General features: G+C 34.6%; 2 protein-coding genes across 4 annotated transcripts in view; both read right to left on the reverse strand.

The window, feature by feature from the left end:
* Positions 1 to 20,848, reverse strand: part of nap1l4a (nucleosome assembly protein 1-like 4a) — a 28,012-nt gene extending 7,164 nt beyond the window's left edge. For 2 of the 3 annotated variants that reach the window (XR_015525569.1, XM_087310459.1), the window contains exons 1-11: positions 20,781 to 20,832; positions 19,360 to 19,406; positions 18,629 to 18,680; positions 16,766 to 16,925; positions 13,849 to 13,932; positions 13,599 to 13,730; positions 9,488 to 9,559; positions 9,256 to 9,395; positions 8,627 to 8,772; positions 1,338 to 1,354; positions 113 to 232 (exon numbers count right to left, since the gene is read on the reverse strand). Coding sequence is in view for 2 of the 3 variants with exons in the window: in XM_087310459.1 (XP_087166585.1) it covers positions 113 to 232; positions 1,338 to 1,354; positions 8,627 to 8,772; positions 9,256 to 9,395; positions 9,488 to 9,559; positions 13,599 to 13,730; positions 13,849 to 13,932; positions 16,766 to 16,925; positions 18,629 to 18,680; positions 19,360 to 19,393 (957 nt within the window). In the remaining variant the exon portion in view is untranslated. 3 annotated transcript variants of the gene reach the window in all.
* The window catches only part of LOC147837707 (uncharacterized), an 838,558-nt gene that overhangs the window by 163,543 nt on the left and 652,933 nt on the right, over positions 1 to 22,082 (reverse strand). The gene's annotated exons all lie outside the window — the stretch shown is intronic.

The raw sequence follows: 22,082 nt of genomic DNA on the forward strand, positions 1-22,082 counted from the left end.
TATATATATATGCATGTGATTAATCCCAGCACTTTTGTGACCATTTAAGATAACAGAGCAAATTTATACATCAATATAAACATATTTAATTTGGTCAGATTTTTTTACATACACTTTCGTCATCCTCTAAGGCCTCTCCTGTGAAATAAAGCACTGCTCTGGGAATAACCCTCTCTCGGAAGAAGTGTCCGATCTCGAAATCCGTAGCTAGAGTGAAATCCAAGTCTTCATCCTGGATTTAAGAGACACAGTGAGTAAATTACACATCTAAACACTTGATTTTTTACTTGTAATATTTACAAGACTTAAACGATAAATTGCTTTGCAATAATGCTATGTTTACTATACAGGTGAAGTCAAAATTATTCGCCCTCCTGTAAATTTTTTGTTTCTGTCTGAAAGACTTCTTTCGGCTAGAATAAAAGCAGATCGGAATATTTTAAGCATTATTTTTGTTTTCGATTGTCTACAGAATAAACCACTATTATACATGCCCCATTTACACTATGTATTAGTTAAAAAACGGTGTTTTGGAATGAAAATGATCTACGTCCACACTACACCGCTGAAAACGCACATGACGTGACCATAAAGACACACTCTGGCATGAACTGTACCGTATGCTGAGATCTGTGCTACAGGCAGTCAGCGGGTGCTTTGAGCACACTTCCTCAGGTGACAGCAGCACATACCAGACAGTTTATTAAAAATACACAGCTGGATCTAATCTCACTATAGTTGTTAAATGTGATATTTACTACATCTATAATTAATATATTATATATCTATAATTAATATATTATATATATATATATATATATATATATATATATATATATATATATATTTACACACACACATATAAATGTCACTTTAAGCTGATCACTAGTATCTTGAAAAATACCTAGTAAAAGCAAGTCATCATGGCAAAGAAATCAGTTATTATAACTGAGTTATTAAAACTATTATGTTTAGAAATGTGTTAAAATCTTCTCTGTTAAACAGAAATTGAGAGAAAAAAATAAACAGGGTGGCTACTAATTCAGACTTCAACTTGATATGAAACCATTCCACAGTTTAACATAACTGACTGCAGACGTGTTGCCATGTGCTAATTGAGAAATAAATGTGGAATGACTAAACTTAGTCCCTTTACAACTAACCGTTACTGACGCATGAAGCCTTTAAATATTTTTTTTGTCAATGACATGAATAGAGGAGTGTTGCTCTACAGCACATGTTTGTGTAGGCAGTAAATACCCATACTGCATTCTGTGACGATTCAGATGTTTACAAACACAACAAAAACAGCAAGACCAGAAGGAAGTCCAACTCACCATTCCATCAGGTGAGGCTAGAAAAAAAAGAGAGAAAAAAATTTAATTAATATTAGTATTATTACTGGCACAGAGCAATTTTATTTAGCATAAAGCTAAATCTTACCAAAAAGGGTCACATTTGATCTCAATAAAGCTAATTATTATGATACAATTATGACAATTACATTTTCAGCTAAATTTCGATTATTGTTAATTAAATGTTCCTTAACTTGACTGAAATAATTTTGTGTAACAAAAATACACCATTTTTGCACTTTTGTATTGTGGTTATGAGAATTAGGGTAAACTAACTATTATCTCAATGAGAATATGGCTTCCCCAAAAGGCCTCATTTTGAATCTATTTTAGTGAGAAATATGAAAAACAATTAGAATATTTTTTATTCAGTTATTCTGATAAGTTTCTTGACACTTGATCAAAGTTAGTCCTGAAGGAGACATCCCCTTCAGAGTCTGTTCAGATATTCGTTCCAACATAGAAAGGATTACATCATTCAGTTACAGCCTCATTGCTGCCATTTTATTCTAAATGGCACACCTATGACTGGAATGTTGCGGAAATCACTGTGGTAACCAATAAATCACACATATCCGGTGACAAGTTCAATGACCGTAACTAGCGTCTCTTTCTCACAGTCTGTGGACAGGTTGGGTTACATTCTTTACCTGACGCTCTGTAAAGCGTTGATGGAGAAAAATGTGCTTAAAATGCAAAGCATTCAATGTTCAGCATTTTTGAAAGGCCAAATGAGGTGAGGGAAACACTACAATGTCATGGCAGTTGAAGATACAAATTCAACTGACATTCTTTGATTGGAATGACAGAAGGATAATAAAAAAGGCGGGACGACAGGCGAGATGTTTATTTGACTCTGTGTTTGGCTATTAATAACTGAAGAAGTTCCTTAAGGAACATGCAGTCACTGCGACTGTTTATTATGTGACAAAATGAACAAGAACCTTTTTAGATGCACAGAACAAACTATTTAGTACTAGACTTAGGGTTGTATAATGTTTTTTTACATTTTCAACTTCATTTAGTTTGCAATATGTGCATGAGGATTACAGAAGTCCACTCCAAATAGATGTATTATTATTATTTTCATATCTATCAAGTATTCTACAGTGGCCGAAAGAGCTTAAATAAGCTGCGAGTTAAAGGAACACACCACTTATTTTATGTAATTCCCCTAGAGTTAGACAGATTTTTTAATTTGTTGATTTTTTAACTCATTCATCTGATATTCGGGTCTAGAGTTAGCACATTTAGCTTAGCTAAGCATAGACCATTGAATCAGATAAGACCATTAGCATCTTGCTCAAAAATTAACAAAGTGTTTTGATAATTTTACTATTTTTGAAGCTTCACGCTTACTGGATTAAAAATGGTAAGACTCGATTATTTAACTCTAGGGGAGTTAAGCCTTTAAGAAAACATAAGCAGTTGGAAACTGAAAGTAAAGAAACACTTAGCTTAGCATAGATCATTGAATCGGATTAGACCATTAGCATCTCGCTCAAAAATGACCAAAGTGTTTTTGATCATTTCCCTATTTTGAAGCTTGGCTATTAATAGATCAAAAAAATGATAAAACTCCACTCTTTACCTCTCGGGCAGAGCTGACCAAAGTAGGGCCAAAGTTGGCCCATGGTAACCTCTGATTTGGCATGCCAAACAATCAAAGAAGAGACGGACAAATGATGGGGAAGTTTGGGGCGAATTCCTCAAACAGAGATCGTTATTCTAATTTTATATGAACTTTTGCTTGTTTGTTTAGGCCCAATCCCAATTCTATTTTTGCACCCCTACCCCTTCCCCCTTACAACCAAGTATGAGGGGGAAGGGCTTCAAAACTTACCCCAAAGAATTGGGCAAGCACTACAGCACCTGCATCTGTTATCGCAATCTCTTGCTTCATATGAGATCAGACGATGGCGACTGCTGTAGTGATTCCACAGTGGCCATATTCATCTTTGTAAACATTAGAAAGCCACTAGAAAAGCCACTAGACTTTTCTGACAGGGTATTCGAGTGCCAGAATGTTGTGGGACTGCTATAAAGGAGGAATGATTATGGATTATAGATCGCCAAATTTAGCTTTTTTTTGACGGTAAAACATAAACGCAGTTATGAATATATAAAAATGTGTTTTTGCCGTAAAAGTTCATAATAATGACAAAAAATACAAATTTATGGATCTCCTCACATCTAGGTTCTGCAATACTGCCATTGTGGTTTTGAGTGTGGTCCTAAAAAAAATAAAAAATTTAAAAAAAAAAACCTTCACCCCTTTACTTTAGCCGTACACCTTCAAGCTAAAGACAATTAGGACACCCCTACCCCTTCACGTGAACGTGCAAAACGTGGGGTAAGGGAAAGGGTAAGGGGTAGAACATGGATTGGGTCTTAATTGCTGAGCTACAAAAAAAAAATGAAATTAAATGTTTCACTTAAAAGTGAATTCATCAGATTTTTAAAGGGTCATGAAACCCTAAAACACACATATACATATATATTAATTTAATAACATTTAAAATAATGTTATCATGGCAACTTTATCGTAATAAAGTTTGGTATAGTTATCTTCGGCCCACCCACCCTCAATCAAGTTTGGTTTTTGGCAGCAGCAGTCTCTCAGCCTCCGTACACGTAGGGAGTTTTAATCTGGACTCCCTCAGAGGTTTTAATTGTGTTTCCGAGTTTTAGGACATGCACGTCACAATACATGTCGAACTTAAACATATTCCCACCCAAATGAGGGAGGTTCAACGCACAATCTGACAGATGTGCGTGCTTTATGTCTGTATGCTTCAAAAACTATAAATCAAGCGTTTAAGCTGACAGATTTGAGTTTGTTGCTGCAGGAGTAATTGAAGCATGATCTGTAAAAGGCACAGCCCTCCTCAGGAAAGAACAGTGGGAAGATGCAGATCATTTAAGTTCAAAGAGACATCCACAAAAACAGCAATGTTTGCTTTAGAACAAAAAGAAGAAAAAAACATATGTACAGCATGCTAAGATAAATAAATGATCCATGTAGTATTTTGAACTTCATAAACACATTTTTAAGAGTCCCGAGTAATCATTTGTTGATAATGAGATGCTGCTAGAAACTGAAAAATGACATCTTGTAAAATAATATATAAAATGTACTTTTAATTATGACTTCATATATATGAAGTCAAAATTATTTGCCTAATTATTTATATATAAACAATAGTTATAATAACACTTTTTAATAAGCATTTTGATTGGCTTTATGATATATTTTACTAGATATTTTGCAAGATACTAGTAATTCAATTTAAAGTGCAACATAAAGGGGCTTAATTAGGGTAACTAGGGAAATTAAAGTAATAAGTCATTGGAAAATGTTTTTGTTCTGTTAACATTAACATGAATTTGTTAAAGTTTAAACAGTTTTTTTTAAGCCAAACTAGAAGCTCAACTATAAGACTTGCTCAAATTAAAATCAGTTATTAAACAAATTATATTATTGCCTTTAAATGTGTGTATAAATGTATACACGTACTAATAGAGACGCTTTACATTTATTTACATTGAAAATCTAAATTAGAGAACAATCTACAGTTTTACCAAGCCATTTGAAATTATCCTAAAGAGCGGTTTTTAAGCATATTCCATGATTAAATATCTTCTAAATTACTATATAATATTAGGTAAACCTTAATAGTACCAGACTGGACCCTCTTTTGCCTTCAGAACTGCCTTAATCCTTGGCATAGATTCAACAAGATACTGGAAATATTTCTTAAAGATTTTGGCCCAAATTAAAGCCTAGTTCACACTACAGGATTTTAAACATCAGCAGATCGCTGTGCCGTTCACACTACATGACTTGACTTTGTGTCTTTTAATCTCTGTGGTGTTCACACTACACAACACTCTGTGAATGATCCACAAGAGGGGGGGGGGGGGTCACACACTACATGATCTGACTACAACTCATTCCCCAACAGCTCATTCAAGCTACCAAACCACAGCCAATGAAACTTTGAGGTAGGAGTCGTCAGAAAAAGCTGAACATTATTTGCTGCTTGTGTGCTGATTACATCACTGACAGCGTTTCAAGCATTTACAAACATCGTCAAATCAGCTGATTTATCAGCGGATTAATCACTCATCTGCAAGTATATAGATACACAGAGAGTTTTTAATTTTTGTAATTGTATAACTCTTTGAAATAAAACTAACATATTTATAACACCCTGCCGTTTTCTAACTATCAGTGTATTTCTTTCTGACATTGTTATTTTTTTTTATTACAAAACAGTAAAGAACTGAGCATTTCTGCCTTAAATTACCATATTGGTCAAAAAGACTGCATGCATGTCTGATACTTTTCGCTGTGACTTTAAATATGTGTGCATTTTCTTGCCTAGCAACTTCCTGCTAACATAAACAAAACTTTCTGATGGCAAAAAACATCAATTTACTTCAGATATCTTTCAAAACAGCATAATCTGTGCTGTGAAATAGCTCCTGTTTGAAAGTGAAAATGAAAGCCAAGACCTTTAAGTGTTTTAGTATCTTAACTACATATTTATAGGCTGTATTAACAAATAAAGATTATATTTTTAGGGTAATGGTGTCATTAAATATGATGCCAGAAATTCAAAGCTTAATTTTAATATTTCAATAATAGCTTTGAATGTAAATATGTTGTGACAATATGGCGTTTCATATGAGAACGGTCAGAATGAGCAGTATGGTAATTCTAATAGTTACAGAATTCTAGTTCCACTGTTAATATAGCCTACTCTCATGTCTGTGTTAACGCAGAATGAAGCGAGTGCACCGATGCCCATTCTGACCAATCACAGATGTTTCTGCTGAGCTCCTGAACACACAGGCATTCAGCTCATGCTGATCTGCTCTCTCATTGGCTGCAGCTCGTCACTACATCTGACAACACGTGGGGTTGAGTCGGCCGACTGCTCTGAAATATTTAGCATGCTAAATGTTGGATTTCCGTCTGCGAGGTGTCGGCGACGCGTCAGCGAGCCTCGTTGACGCGTTGTTCAGTAGTTCACACATAAAGAGCGGCGAGCGCCGAGCACCCGCAGATTTTTTCCCGATCACAGCCCAATCTGTCGGCGAGCTCGTTAACTTCCAAATCGGGCTCAAATCAGGCTTAAAATCCTTTAGGGTGAACAAGGCATTACATGATAGCATCACACAGTTGCTGCAGATTTGTCAGGTGCACATCCATGACACAAACCTCCCATTCCACCGCATTAAAAAGGTGCACAATTGGATTGACACTGGTGACTGTGGAGGCCATTCAAGTACAGTGAACTCATTGTCACGTTCAAGAAACCAGTCTGAGATGATTCGTACTTTATGACATGATGCGTTATCCTGGTGAAAAAAGCAATCAGACGATGGGTAAACTGTAGTCATAAAGGGATGGACATGGTCAGCAACGATACCCAGGTAGGCTGTGGTGTTGACAGAATGCTCAATTGGTAATGGGCCCAAAGTGTGTCAAGAAAATATCCCCCACACCATTACACCACCACCATTAACCTGAACTGTTGATACAAGGCAGATGGATCCATGCTTTTATGATGTTGAGGCCAAATTCTGACTCTACCATCCAAATGTTGCAGCAGAAATCGAGACCCATCAGATCACACAACGTTTTTCCAAATTTCTATTGTCCTATTTGTTCTATTTTTATTGTCCAATTTTGGTTAGGCTGTGTGAAGTTTAGCTTCAGTTTCCTGTTTTTAGCTGACAGAAGTGGCACCCGGTGTGGTCCTCTGCTGCTGGAGCCCATCACCCTAAAGGTTCGATGTGTTGTGCATTCAGAGATGCTCTTCTGCATACCTTTATAGACATTGCTCTGGTGGACTTTCAATTAATTGTCAGCAAATAGTAGATTTAAAAGACTGTTTAGTGTTCAGATGTTTCTTATTTATGACAGACCTGATAGGAGCTCAATAAGTAATTCAGCAGTTGTCAAGCGCCCTCTAGAGGAAGAAGCGTTTGCATTCTCATAGTATGATGTTCTATTTGTTTGAGTAAAATTATTTTGTGATGCCCCCTGGTGCCCAGATAACACAAAAGCAAACAAAGAAAATTTTGAACACAGAATATTCCAACAACACTGTATTGTATATTATACATGGAGTATAATGCAAAATATGATTTTTGAGACCCTTTAAAACATTTATATTCTTATCAAAAAATACCCCGCAGATTTTACCTCGGTCAGTTGTCAAAAACTTTGCATTAATTATTTACCATGTTAGCCAGATATCAAATGTTGCTAAATAAAATGAAAAAATTAAATAAAATTTGGGAACAACCTGATATAAATCATCAGAGGTCATATAAAAAATAAAAACTTATGAAAATAAAGTTAGCTTAATTCCAAGATTTCAGTCTTTTGTCATACTTTAGTCAGTCTGTGTCACATTTGCATAATAGTAATAAATTAAACAGTTCTTAATTTTTTATGAATCAATTATTAATCACCAGGTAAATAGTTTCCTCTGTTATTCTGCCTGGGAAAATGAGCCGCACCACTAAACACTATTGTGAAAAAAGCCCAGCAAAGACCGTACTTCCTTCATCAGCTGATGAAGTTCAACCAGCCACAGGAGCTGCTCAAACAGTTCTACTCAGCTGTCATCCAATCCATCCTCTGCACTTCAATTACCATCTGGTTCAGCTCAGCTGCCAAAACAGACTACAGCAAATAGTCCTGACTGCTGAACGAATCACTGGCACTACCAGAGTGAGTAAAAGGGCTCGCAAAATCACTCTAGATGCCTCGCACCCAGCACACTACCTGTTTGACCTATAAATGTCTGGTCGGCGCTTCAGAGCACCAAGCACAAAAACAACCAGACACAGGAAAAGTTTCTTTCCTCAGGTCATCTACCTCATGAACAGTTAAATATTCCCCAATGTGCAATAAATGTGCAATACTTTTTCATACGGACTTGTACACAGCACCTTATATCAATATACAATTCAATATTTTCTCCATTCGCATTTGTACACAGCACCATATAACCTGTATATATAACAAATCTGTACATACAACTAAACATTCAGATTTCTTGACTAACTGAATCTGTTTAATGTTTATCGTCCTTTTTCATATTTATTTTGTGTTGTCACTGTTTCACTTCATGTACACTGAAAGCTTCTGTAGCCAAAACAGATTCCTTGTGTGTGTGAAGCACACTTAGAAATAAAACTGATTCTGAACTATTACAAATTCAAGCAAAAGATGATGAAGTGTAACTCACCTTTAACTGGATTGAAGAAGTTGAAGAATGAATCTTGTGGGATCTCTTTGCTAACTGTTCGAATGGTCCCTCTTCCTTTGTGTTTCTGCTTCTTCTTAACAATTTTGACTGTCACATCTTTGCCTTTATGCCAGTCAATCTTACAACTGAAAAACAATAGGTGCAAAGCATAATTTAGAAACACTCGCAGTCTAGATTTACACTCAGAATCAAATACATTTCTACCAAAACAAGCCACACAAGACATGTTTTGCGTATAGTCACTGTAAGCAGCCAGATTTGTTGATTTAGTATAATTGAGTCTCTGTAACTCACCAAAGCTGCATTTATTTGATCAAAAACAACCATATTGTTCATTACAGTATGATGTTGAACTGAATTTGAAGCAGCCATTTCCTCAGTGAAGTCACATGATTCTACAAAAATTAGTCAGGGACCTTATTACTAGTAACCGCTAATAAATACTATCATTATCAATGCTGAATGAAGGTTCAAGTTACACTAAAGACTGAATTAATGACTGCTTAATTTAGTTTTGGTATCGCAGAGATTAACGGCAACATTTACTGGTAGGTAAATGCTTCAAAGATTTGTACTAGACATCACTTCTAGCTATTTCTCCATCTTACCCTTCACAGTCCACAATCTCTGGCCCCTCGAAAGAGAACGGATCGGCTGCGTCCGGCTCTGATTTCATCTTGTAAACTTTAGTGAGGACTGTGTTACTGAAGTAGCTGTTGGGCTCAAAGTGGAACTCTAACGTGAAACTCTGGATTTTGACAAACAATATTGAAAACAATTATGCCTGTGTCTACTCATTTAAAACTGAAAACAGAAGCTTGTTTAGCTGGTTTGACAAACCATTGGCTGTCCAGGCTCAGAAAACTTCACAGTGACGTCCTGCAAGTGTTTTAGGATTGGCTCATCATGTTCCTAAAGGGAAAAAAGAAAATAATAATCTGTTAACCCTTAAATAGGCTCTATGCACAGCTAGTGTATTTCAGCCAATGATAAACTTCCAGTGAAAGGTTAAAGTGACTATTTTCAGTTTCATAAGGTTCATTTTACTGCATAGATGTTGTAATGTAATTAAAATATAATCAGTTAAATAGACTTAAGCATTCATTCAGTTGTTCAAGTTTAAAACGAGATGAAACAAGATGATGTTCTAGCGTCATACAAAGCAGCAGGTTAGCACAGAAACTTTATTAAAAATATTGTGGTAAAATAAATGGTCATATTTTAAGACATGGTGAAAAAAAATGGAATTTAATGCAGTGCTTCTTGCCCAGTCTGAGACTCACTTTATACCGTATATCTATCTGGCATTGAAGATGACTGATCTTTCAAGAATTCAGATCTTAAATGTGGCAATTTTGTAATAGAAAAACAGTTCACTGGAAATGCTTGGGCTGGCTGACTGGAAATGAAAAGTCTGTGTGCATATATCTCACTGAACTAGAACTGACGGAATGTGTTCAAGTTACTTCAAAGTAAGTATAATTAATTATTCATTCATTCATTTCCTTGTCGGCTTAGTCCCTCTATTAATCTGGGGTCGCCACAGCACAATGAACCGCCAACTTATCCAGCACGTTTTTTACGCATCGGATGCCCTTCCAGCCACAATCAATCTCTGGGAAACATCCACACACTTATTCATACACACACTCATACACTACGGACAATTTAGCCAACCCAATTCACCTGTACCGCATGTCTTTGGACTGTAGGGGACACCGGAGCACATGGAGAAAACCCACGCGAACGCAGGGAGAACATGCAAACTCCACAAAGAAACACCAACTGAGCGAGCCAAGGTTCGAATCAGCGACCTAGCGACCTTCTTGCTTTACTGCGTTGCCCTAAAATTAATTATTTTACAAAATGTTGATCGAAATAAAATAAATTAACCAAATATTTTTTATTATTATAATCAAAGTTTCTCATTTAATTAGTTCAACTTTAAGAACTAAAAAAATAAAATGAGTAATATGAATATCATTGAAAACTAAAACATTTTGTCAAAAATAAAAAAGACATTGACAAAATAAAAAAAGAATTGTGCTTGGCAACATATACACGCATATATCTGTAAACATTTTGTTTTTACAGAAAACAAATTATAAATTGCGACATTTAAATATATATTTAATAAATTAGTTTTGAGTTTGTACACAACGGTCCTCAAATCCGATTGGTGTATAGCCATGCAATATTCTGCAATGACATCACTCGTACAGCCTCTTCACTCTTGTGTATTACTCCGCCCACATAGACTGACAGGAGATCAATAGACTCACTACAGTTTGACAAATATTGCAGCTGTTGGACAACATAATCTACTTAAGGCTTTTTAGGCAAGAATGCAGTTGTTTAGATTGCAACTATGCAGTTTATTTATAAGGATAGTGCCTATTTTAAATATTTATCATTTTGCAAATACAGTTCGTCAGCAGCCATTAGCTCTTCATAGTCGACAGTTGACGTTCCACCACAACATAACAAAAGAGACTGCATAAAGTCCTTTGGGGCGAATAACTAAATTTCAAACTATAGCTGATCAAATCATTAAAAAACAAGTGAGTGACATTCTAAGCGGATATCTCACTTTTTTATTTTGTAGTGCTGTATTTCTACCACATTAATCTGGTAGTGTTTGCTTTGCTTTGGCTTTTTTGGGGTTGATTATTGTGATATCCTGATTGCAACAGAAATACTAGGAGATCTCTGTAGACGTATGGTATTTCATGCCAATCAGCCTTATCATCTTAAAATGTCAGCAAAATCCCCCGTTTTGTCATCATTTTAGATATTACGCAAGAGAATCATTCAAATACTAGCACTAAAATGTAGTTTATAAACTAGCGACAGTTTCTGCTGTTCTGACATCAGCTGCAGATGTGAAGCAATGGGGGAAGAAAGTAGTTCTTCAGACAATAGCATTTCTGACTCTACGTGTTTTTATTTTCTTTTTTTATATACACGATTATGCCGTCAAACTGTTGTATAAACGCAATATAACACTCGTAGCAGTGTGATATGGCTGTATATCACCACTGGTGGGTCACTAAAGAGGGTCGCACACCAGATGCGCCACTTGGCACCATACAATTTACAATTTTAAACAGATTTCTATCAGGGTAGGCACACCAGCACCACAAGTCAGCAGCTGTCCACAGCACCCAACTACAACTCAGAACACTGTTCATATTTCTTCGGTGCCACAGAGCGACATCTGAATATTTTCATTTAAATTAACATGCGATTGTCCGTGTTACTTCCAAGTGTCATATGCGCATCGCAGCATGGTGCTGAGCATATACATACATATATATACAGGGCTTGACATTAACTTTTTTTTTTTAAATCACCAGCCACTGTGGCTAGTAGATTTCCAACGTTACTAGCCACTTGCCATTTTCACTAGCCACAATGTTGTTGTTTGGAAAATATTTATAAATAAATGTGACTTTGACATGCTAAAATTACTTAATTTAGATGTTGTGTTGTCCACATGCCTCCTCATTCATCTCACTTTTTGTGTGTTGTGTATGAGCTTAGTTTTTATTTCACATAACTTTTTATGGCTCAAAATTAAGGATTTACCAAATTTATCTCTGACCACACCATAAAGAAATAATTGTTTCTTAGCCATACATTTTAAATGTGTCAAAAAAGTAAAATACAGCTGCATACTTGTATTTTTTATTCAATAAACTTTTCTTTTGTTAATAATCTGTTCAAAGAATGATTAAAACGAAAGCAGTGACTGCTGCTGTTTACAAAAGGATATATATTTTGTTTTTAAATCTTGAGCTTTTGAAAGCAGTAGGACTGTGGGTACACGAGCATCGCTATTTGCCTAGTCTATTTTAAAGCGAACGGATTGCACCAGTTGTGTTTCCTCTACAAACAGTTTTTTCACACAAGAAAACAGGAGCGCACACGCTTTTTAACTGTCGCTTTTTAAAAACACCACATCCTCTGTACACCACAACCATCAACTTTACGCAACAAGTCAAATCATCAACTTTTTAAAAATTATTTCTGCATGTGTACACCATTTATAAACTACTATAAATGACTTTTACCTATGAGCCTAGCTGAAGAATTGATTATTATTATTATTATTAAATTATTTGTATGATGATGATGATGATTAATATTATCACTATTATTTATTTATATTGTGTTTTTGTCATGCATAACAGCCCTAATACACTATTTCATGGCTTATTGTTTTTTTGTTTTTTTTTAAGTATTATACTTATTTTATTAATACTAAAAATTTGAATTCTATTTAAAATTCTAATAGCTATATTAAATAAAAATAATACAAAAAATAACAACAATAATACACTGTTTTATTATTATTATTATTATTAATAATAATAATAATAATAATAATATAATAATATAAATATAATAATAAATAATTATGATGATGTTGGGGCTGCTAGGTGGCGCACTGGGTAGCATGTTCGCCTCACAGCAAGAAGGTTGCTTGTTCGAGCCTCGGCTGGGTCAGTTGTAGTTTCGGTGTGGAGTTTGCATGTTCTACTCATGTTCGCGTGGGTTTTCTCTGGGTGCTACAGTTTCTCCCACAAGTCCAAAAACATGCGGTACAGGTGAATTGAGTAGGCTAAATTGTCCATAGTGTGTGGGTGTGAATGAGTATGGATCTTTCCCAGTCATGGATTGCAGCTGAAAGAGCATCCGCTGCGTAAAACATATGCTGGATAAGTTGGGTTTATTCTGCAGTGGTGAAGCCAGATTAATAAAGGAACTAAGCCAAAAAGAAAATGAATGAATGAATGAATAATAATAAAAAGAATAATAAAAATAATAATAATAATAATAATAATAATAAAATTCTAATCTGACAGCAGTGTAAAATTATTATTTGCCAAAGTTTGCAAAGATTTTATTGAATCACAAATACTTTAAAGAGAATAGTGTATCCGTTTACCTGCAGCATTTCTCCCAGCATATCCACATGTTTAAAGATTGTAAGCCAGAAATCGGGGATTCCTTTCGGATCAACGGCACTGGCTGAATCTGCCTGCTTCTCCTCCAGAGCAGCTTTTTTTTGCAAATCGTCCTGTGGGACAAAATCTCTTATCAGAAATCCAAGAGGTATTCAGCAGTTCAGGGCTTCCTTTCACTAAAACTTGCATTGATATTATGTGCTTTTAGTGATCTCAGAAGTATCCACTTACAGCAAGCTCATCCTCCTCTTTGTCGCTGTGCCATTCGCATTCCTCATCTGTAGGTTCGACAGCACCAGTCACAATCTCCCGTCTCTGAACACAGAAGCATTGTGTTATTATGTCACATCATGACCATATACAGTTGAAGTTAAAATTATTAGCCCTTCTGAATCACTGGCTTATAATAATAGTTTTAAAATTAATTTCTAATAACCGATTTATTTAATCTTTGTCATGATGACAGTACATAATATTTTACAAGATATTTTTCAAGATACTAGTATGCAGCTCAAAGTGACATTTAAAAGCCTTAACAAGGTTAATTAGGTTAACTAGGCAAGTCTTTGTAAAACAGTGGTTTGTTCTGTAGACAAACAAAACAAAATAGATTAAGACACACCCCCTAGTTTTTCACGGTTCTGCGATTGCTGAATCCAATGTAAAATCAACAAAAAGTCCCAAATTTTTGCAATCCTGCAAAATTCTTAATTAAACTCTAAATAAAATGGCAAAACATGTAAATAACATCATAAACATTAAATTCCAAACCATATAATCAAATTAAATCTATTTCAGTTTACAGTTAATTGTTTTACATGACTTATAGACATTGCATACGCAGTGCATGTGATGTATTTGAGTGTCTCGAAAAAAGACGTCTCATCTACGGAATCACAATCACTACATTACATTACATAAGAGAGAGAGAGAGAGAGAGAGAGAGAGAGAGAGGGAGAGAGAGAGAGAGAGAGAGAGATGGGGGCCTAATTGTTTTGCAGTCTGTAAACAGATGCGGAAGAGGCATGAGAGATTTACATGGAAATTCAATGCAAAGACATTGGACATCCAATTGGACCACAGATTGGACATCCTGTGGCATGAATTGGGCGTTTTGTGCATTTGACATGCTTCAGATTGCAAAAAAAAACAAAACTGGGAAACATCTAGCAAATGGAGCAATGAAACAGACAGAAAAGTTATTCAGACGTTGGTTCAAGGATGGCGGCTGCTGGACGTGACCGGATTGAAGGACATTATTTGTGCTTTACATGCAAGGCTGATATTATAGTGTACGTAAAATAGATAAATGACCTCGTTTAAGTCTTTCCCTGATGTTAACGAGAAAAAACGCTTTCCTGCCATTGACGAGTTTTACAGCAATCCATATTTTAGGCGTACCGGATCCTCTGATATCTGATCTAGCACTTCATTTTACGGATCCCCCTCCTCATACACACAAACACCCACTTTCTTCAGGGACTGCCCAATCCTCTTTCTTTACTTATGTCCGTGACACCTATCTTTCGTTCTCGATCTCCCCTTCCTTCTTTACTTTCACAAGCAACACACCTCCCTCCTCTGGTAACATCTGTTCGGGGACCTCGCAACTAACAAATCAGGCACTGGTTAGGGGAAGCCCCAACGCATGTCCAGAATTCATGTCAGATGCTTCAGGGAGTGAAAACTGGGAGAAGGTAAGATTGTGGATAAAAATAGGAGTTATACAACCTTCCTTTGGCTTAATCCCTACGGTTTTAGATCTAATTTAGATCTTGTCTTAAAAATAGATCAAAATAAAAACTTTGCTTTTATTATTTGTGTCATTGTATCAGATTGCACACCTAAGATAGTAGGCTACTTAATATAGTAAATAATATATATATTTTTTCTGTTAAGGGGGCTAACCTTATTGACCTTAAAATATTTTTAAGAGATGAAAAACAGCTTTCTTCAGAAGAAATAATATTATAGGAAATACTGTTGAAAATTCCTTGCTCTTTTAAAGATATATTTTAAAAAAGAAAAAAAAATTCACTGGAGGGCTAATAATTTTGCATGACATTATCTTAAAAGCAGAACACTGACAGTATTCATTTTCAGACAAGTGTGTTCCACAACAATTTCGATGTAGGTTCTAGATCTGAATTTATTTGGCTTACACCGTAGTATGACAAAAAGGCTAGCATGCCTTTACAAATGACCTACACTACTAGATTGTCTCCAGCCAAGGAAACAGCCAGGCTTGAATGGGAGCAGTAGGCCGTTCGTTCTGGCGGATTTGACTATAGCATTCGTTTTGTGACCCAACAGACCATCGCAAAGGATCGAAGGTCAACTTCCATGCTAAAGAATGCTTTTTAATATGGTGTTCCAGGATTCAAAATTAAAATTCTCTGTTTTGTTTTATTTTTGTTGTGTTGGACACAAAAGATGATATTTTGAAGAATGTTGGAAACTGATAACCACTGACTTTTCTAAAAAAACAAAAACTATATCAGTCAATGGTTACTAGTTTCCAACACACTACAGAATATCTTCTTTTGTGTTAACCAGAAAAAAACACTAATAAATCAAAAGTGAGAAAATAATGACAATTTTCATTTTTGGGTAAACTACCTCTTTAAATAGTTCAGAAAACTTGTTGATCTACTTAGAAGTCAATGGTTACCGGACTCCAACATTCTTCAAAATATCTTCTTTTGAGTTCAACAGAACAAAAAACTCAAACTTGTTAGTAACAAGTCAAGTTTGAGTAAATTATGACAATTTTCATTTTGGGGTGCACCATCTCTTTAAATAGTTCAGAAAATCTGTTGATCTACAAAAAGCTCAAACTAGTTAGTAACAAATCATGGTTGATAAAATAACCATTTACATTTTTTGGTATACTACAACTCTAAATAGTTCAGTAAATCTGTTAATCTACTATTCAAGTCAAAAGTTACTAGTTCACAACATATTTCAAATTATCTTCTTTTGTGTTCAACAGAACAAAAAAAAGCTCAAACTGGTTGGTAACCAATCAATGGTAAGTAAATGATGACAATTTTCATTTTTGGTTGAACTATCCCGCACCAACCTACCTCAGACACGCCAAGCGTGTTTAAACAGAACACTTGGGTTTATAGAGAATTCATTTGCATACCTTGTCTAAGATGGGCTGGTAGAGTCCAGCATACTTTCTCTCTAGCTCATGAACCTCTTCGTAAAACTTTGCCTCAATGTTGCCACTCTGGAGCTGGAGTCTTTTGAGGGCATAAACTCTTCTCTTTACATTCTTGGGAAGGAGATTGAAATTGGGTACTCTAGAAAGACAAAAAAAAGACAGTTTTACACAGTATAAGAACACATTTACAAAACGTTACCGTCTTACAAAAACAAGTTAGTCTGTGTGAATCAAAATTGACAAGATTTATTTTGCAAGCGCATATTAGCTGCATTTTCACCCAAAGATGTGATTTAAATTATTGCACATCTGACAAAAAAAAAAAATTACGAATGTATTTTTTTGAAACTTTGCAGCCGTTTATTTAAACAACACATTACGCAACTTTAAGCAAAACAAAAACTATGATTATTAAATTTCACACATACTAACAAAAAATTGAAAAGGTTTATGATAGAGGTTTACAAAACTTTACTAATGTAAAAAGGATAAATGCAATTTTACGGATAGTTACAAAATACAAGTTTACTAAATTGGATGTTTTGATAATAACAAATGCTTACACATTTTTTAAAATGTTTACTTAAAGGTCCCGTGAAGTGCTTTGAAATGTGCATTTTTTATTCAATATGTGCGTTCAACTTTCGAATTTTATCAGGCTTGACGCTGCGCCGACGCCACGTGACTGTCTCATGTGGCATCAAAGTACAGTGAAAGCACTCTGAGATCACACAGCGGACTCAGCTCATGAGCGTCTGAAGAGCGACAGCAGGAGCTACAATGACAACACCGATATTACAAGATTGGCTGGATTCACTGCATGACAACCACGTGTGTTTTGGGTTTATTACTAGACAACTTTGGTCTGCAAATTTTCAAAACAATGAACTTTTTATGCCATCTTCATCTTGTACATATCATGCTTAAGACTACAAATAGTACAGTACTACAGTAATCATCTTTTTTTGTTAAATAATTTGTTTATAAACGCATGATTGCTTGTATAGACCTATTTTTGATCATTTAATACAGACTATTTACTGTAGGCTATTCAGCTCCATAAATTTAAATCATATATTTTAGTGAATAACCCAAATATCAACTAAAATAAAGTCTTACAGATTTGTAATTAAATAATTATCATTATTGACCATGTCACCCCAATAAAGGTTTCTTAAAAAAATAAATTAAGTTAAATAATTATTTTATTGAATAATTAAATTATTGAATAATAAATTATAAACTACGTAATCATATATTTATTTTCCCGTCAAGCCGTTTATCCAGAAATTTTAAAAGTGACATTGATATTACTGGCTCTTTCTGGGAAAAGTGTAGCTCACTTATTTTGGATGTACTTTTGTTCAATCTATTTTTCATTACAGTTTTTTTTTTTTGCTTTCATTATATCCAGTGCTTTCATTATCCATTATTAATCATTAAAATAACCATTTATATTAACAGACATCTTGTTTTGGGTTTTACACTAATATATATAGCCGAAGTGTCTGTTTTGATGGCTCCGTTTTCAACTCCACCCCACTTGCGCACGGCTAATCTCGGTGATCACCGACTGCAGCCGTGTTTCAAGTCAAACGCACATAGGGCTCTATTTTAATGATCTAGGCGCAGAATCTAAAGCACTGGGAGCAACAGCTTTAAGTGCGTGTCTGAATACACTTTTGCTATTGTAGGGAAGCAAAAATAAGCTCTACGCAGGGGTGCAATTTTTTTACATTTCTCAGGAACAACACATTAAAAAACACATTACAGAAATCAATTTGAAATATGTGATTTTATCGTCTTAGCTTTTTTAATCGTACATGTTTGCATGTTTTATACCTTTCTACTTGTAAAAAGGCCTCAGGTTTGTCTGGTTTAGTTCCACCTTTACCTTTGGAAAAAAAAAAATTAAAAAACAATTAGCTTTAGAATATTTTAATCACATTATCCACAATAGTCAGTTTCTGAATCTAAAGCATTCATTGATAAGGATTTAACATATGGGTTTTACAGCTTAGAACCTTTATCAACAAATTATTAGAGCATTTAGAGAAAATATATAAAAGCGTTTAATATACAGTGCTCAGCATATAAAAAGTACACCCCTCATGAATCCATCGTTTAAATTCATATCATTAAAAAGAAGCTATACAATATTATAATTGTGCATACACATTAGTCAATACCAAAGCCAAATCTGGAGCTTATCTAACAAAATAACTTAAATTAAGAGAAAAAAAAAAAGTTTATAAACATTTAGTTGAATTTTTGTAGGCTGTATTTATTCATTTATTTTTGCTTGAATTTAATTGTATTATCTTTCAATTTCTAAATATGTTTGGTAACTAAAATATTATTTTAATAAATATATCCGTTTCATAAATCTGTTTTGTTTAAATGCACCAAAATACACTGCTTATATTCACTGAGAAATGGATACAAATATTCATTTTCAAAATGGGGTGTACTCAATTATGCTGAGCACTGTACATAATACACTTCTTTCTGAGTAACAAAGACATAAAATGCTAATATATTTTGCTAAGAAAGACTATGAGCACTAAACATACCTCTGGCTTCGCCCTTTTCATTTTTTTTATCCATTTTCACTCCTCAGCTATTTCGCAAAGACAAAATGAAGACATGTTAAAGGTCACGTTCACACAGAAAGGCATAAGTGTCATAATAACACCTCTTGATAATTAAGTGTTAATCCCAAAGATGACTTTTTTGTGTATTTGTTGGACATCAAAATGTGACTTTTTCCAAGTATGGCTTGATTGAGGTAAATTTGGTTTTAGATTCACACATTTGGAGTTCCTTCTTAATGATACCATTTCAGGAAAGTGCTCATTGCAAATTCTAAATAGACAAATAATATTGCCAATGACTATCAAAAGTACAACACTGTTTATAGTGCTAATTTTGTTTTCAAGCCATACTTACATGTAATTTCTAAGTGCCATGGTAAACAAAACAGGGAGCATGTCACAAGTTGTCACTGAATGAATGTCCAAATATAAAATCAACTTTACCTCGATTATGGCTTGAACTACTAAAGCAGGCCATATTTTTAATAATTATAATTATTTTTCCTTTATTAACAAGAATCAGCAGGTAGAGTTTTATTATACAACAAAATCACTTCACATTCCTTAACAAGAATAATTAAAAGAGAAACAAAGAAAATAAATTGAAAAAAAAAAAAACGAGGAGATGATACATGATCATCAAATTACATATGAATATATTACACATATTTTTCCAATTTTAGTTATTATCAAGAGTAATTAAATACACTTTTACTACAGGTAATGTTAAAGGAGGAGCATATTTTAACCGTTTTAATTGTTTTTTTTATTTTTAGACTTACAAATCACTTTTATAAATATTTTAATCTCTTTTTCTTGCAACATGAATTGGATTTGAGCATGTGAAATTTACATAATAATAAAATAAAGTTATTATAAAACCAGCATCTTTAAGGCCATAATGATATAAGCATTTTGCAAGTGGACCAGTCAATCAAAGCTGCTAATCATCTGACAAGCATGCCATTTTAGATAAATTATTGATTTAAAATAATTATCACTATGTTTTTTCATTGCTCATTAATATGAAAATCATATTAAATTTCTAACAAATAAAGTACATATTTGTTACTTCTGCGAGTTTGGGGAAAATTAGTTTGACTTTATTATGTTTATGTCATATTATTTAGCTAAAAGAAGAAGAAGTCTTATTAACTGTGATTTAAAATATCAGCTGTTTCTCAAATTGCTGTCACTGCGCTGTCATGCTTGAGCATGGGACATTTAACTGCCATGGACACATGTGAAGCATGCATATCTGTCAACACCTCAACTATTACAGCTCTAAGCCGTGTGAACTATAAAAATAAAACCTTTAAACGCACTTAAATAATTTCCAGTGTACAAGACATAAGGCTCCTGCGCTAATCGCGATTAAAACAATGTTTTCTTTGACTTACCCACACGTTAGGCTCCAGACTGTCCTCACGTTTTCAGCAGTCGGAGAAGTGCGAAAGCAGGTCGCATTATTCTCCTTTCTCATTGGACAACGGTATGTCACGGGTCACGTGGGTTGGCCAATCGGAGACGCGCTTCTGTATTAAGAAACGTCATTGGTGAGACACTCTCAAGTCGTCAGAAGAGCGCTTGTTGCAGTGCACACTTGTTTTGTTGTTTGTTCAGTGCATACTTGTACTTTACGGATTTGAGGACATCAGAGTTCTCCACACATATTTTACTGAAGTTAAGGGCTGTTACGGTTCAAGTATGAACATGACATTGCGTTCCAAAAATACGAGACGGAGAAATAAAATGTTGTTAATTGTTCTTATTATAATAACAACAAAGCAATATAAAACAGACAAAAATGTTGTACAAACCATACAGAGATTTAATATGATTTTACATTAAATATATAACAAGGTTATAGGGGAAAAAACGAAAGGGCACATGAAAACAAATCAAAATGAATGCAGAATATAAAAGAAAGCACAAATGTTACAGGTTTTAACTGATTTCTAGTAGCTACTAAATGTTGACATTAAACCTATAGTTCCAGTTCTTTTAAAAAATCATATAGGGTTTACATTTAGTATATATTTACATTTATATATATTTTTCCAACAAATAAAATAAGGTTTATACAGAATGCAATACCCAAATAATAAATGTACCTAAATGAAGGTCGCTGGGTTGCTGGTTCGAACCTCGGCTCAGTTGGCATTTCTGTGTGGAGTTTGCATGTTCTCCCTGTGTGCACGTGGGTTTCTTCCGGGTGCTCCGGTTTCCCCCACAGTCCAAAGACATGCGGTACAGGTGAATTGGCTAAATTGTAATAAGTGTATGTGTGTATGCATTTCCCAGAGATGGGTTGCGGCTGGAAGGGCATCCACTGCGTAAAAAAAAAAAAAAAACGTGCTGGATAAGTTGGCAGTTCATTCCGCTGGGGCGACCCCAGATTAATAAAGGGACTAAGCCGACAAGAAAATGAATGAATAAAAGTAATGTATGAAGTTATATGAGGAGAGGCTAACTAGCTTACAATGTAGCTTTTAAGTATACAGCTCATGATAACAACAATATAACTAAATAATAAACCCTTTTAAAACATTTTACTTACTTATTGTAGATTCCTATTTAAGACTTAAACCAAATCAGACTCTGCGTCTGAATTGAAAGACAGAGAATGGAGGACACTCAGAGGTAAACAAATCAAACACCTGGCTCCCTTAAAGAGCCAGCATTTTCTGAAAACTTTTTTC

Source organism: Danio rerio, chromosome 25 (genome assembly GCF_052040795.2).
Source record: "Danio rerio strain M-AB ecotype USA chromosome 25, GRCz13ab, whole genome shotgun sequence".
Lineage (NCBI taxonomy): Eukaryota > Metazoa > Chordata > Actinopteri > Cypriniformes > Danionidae > Danio > Danio rerio.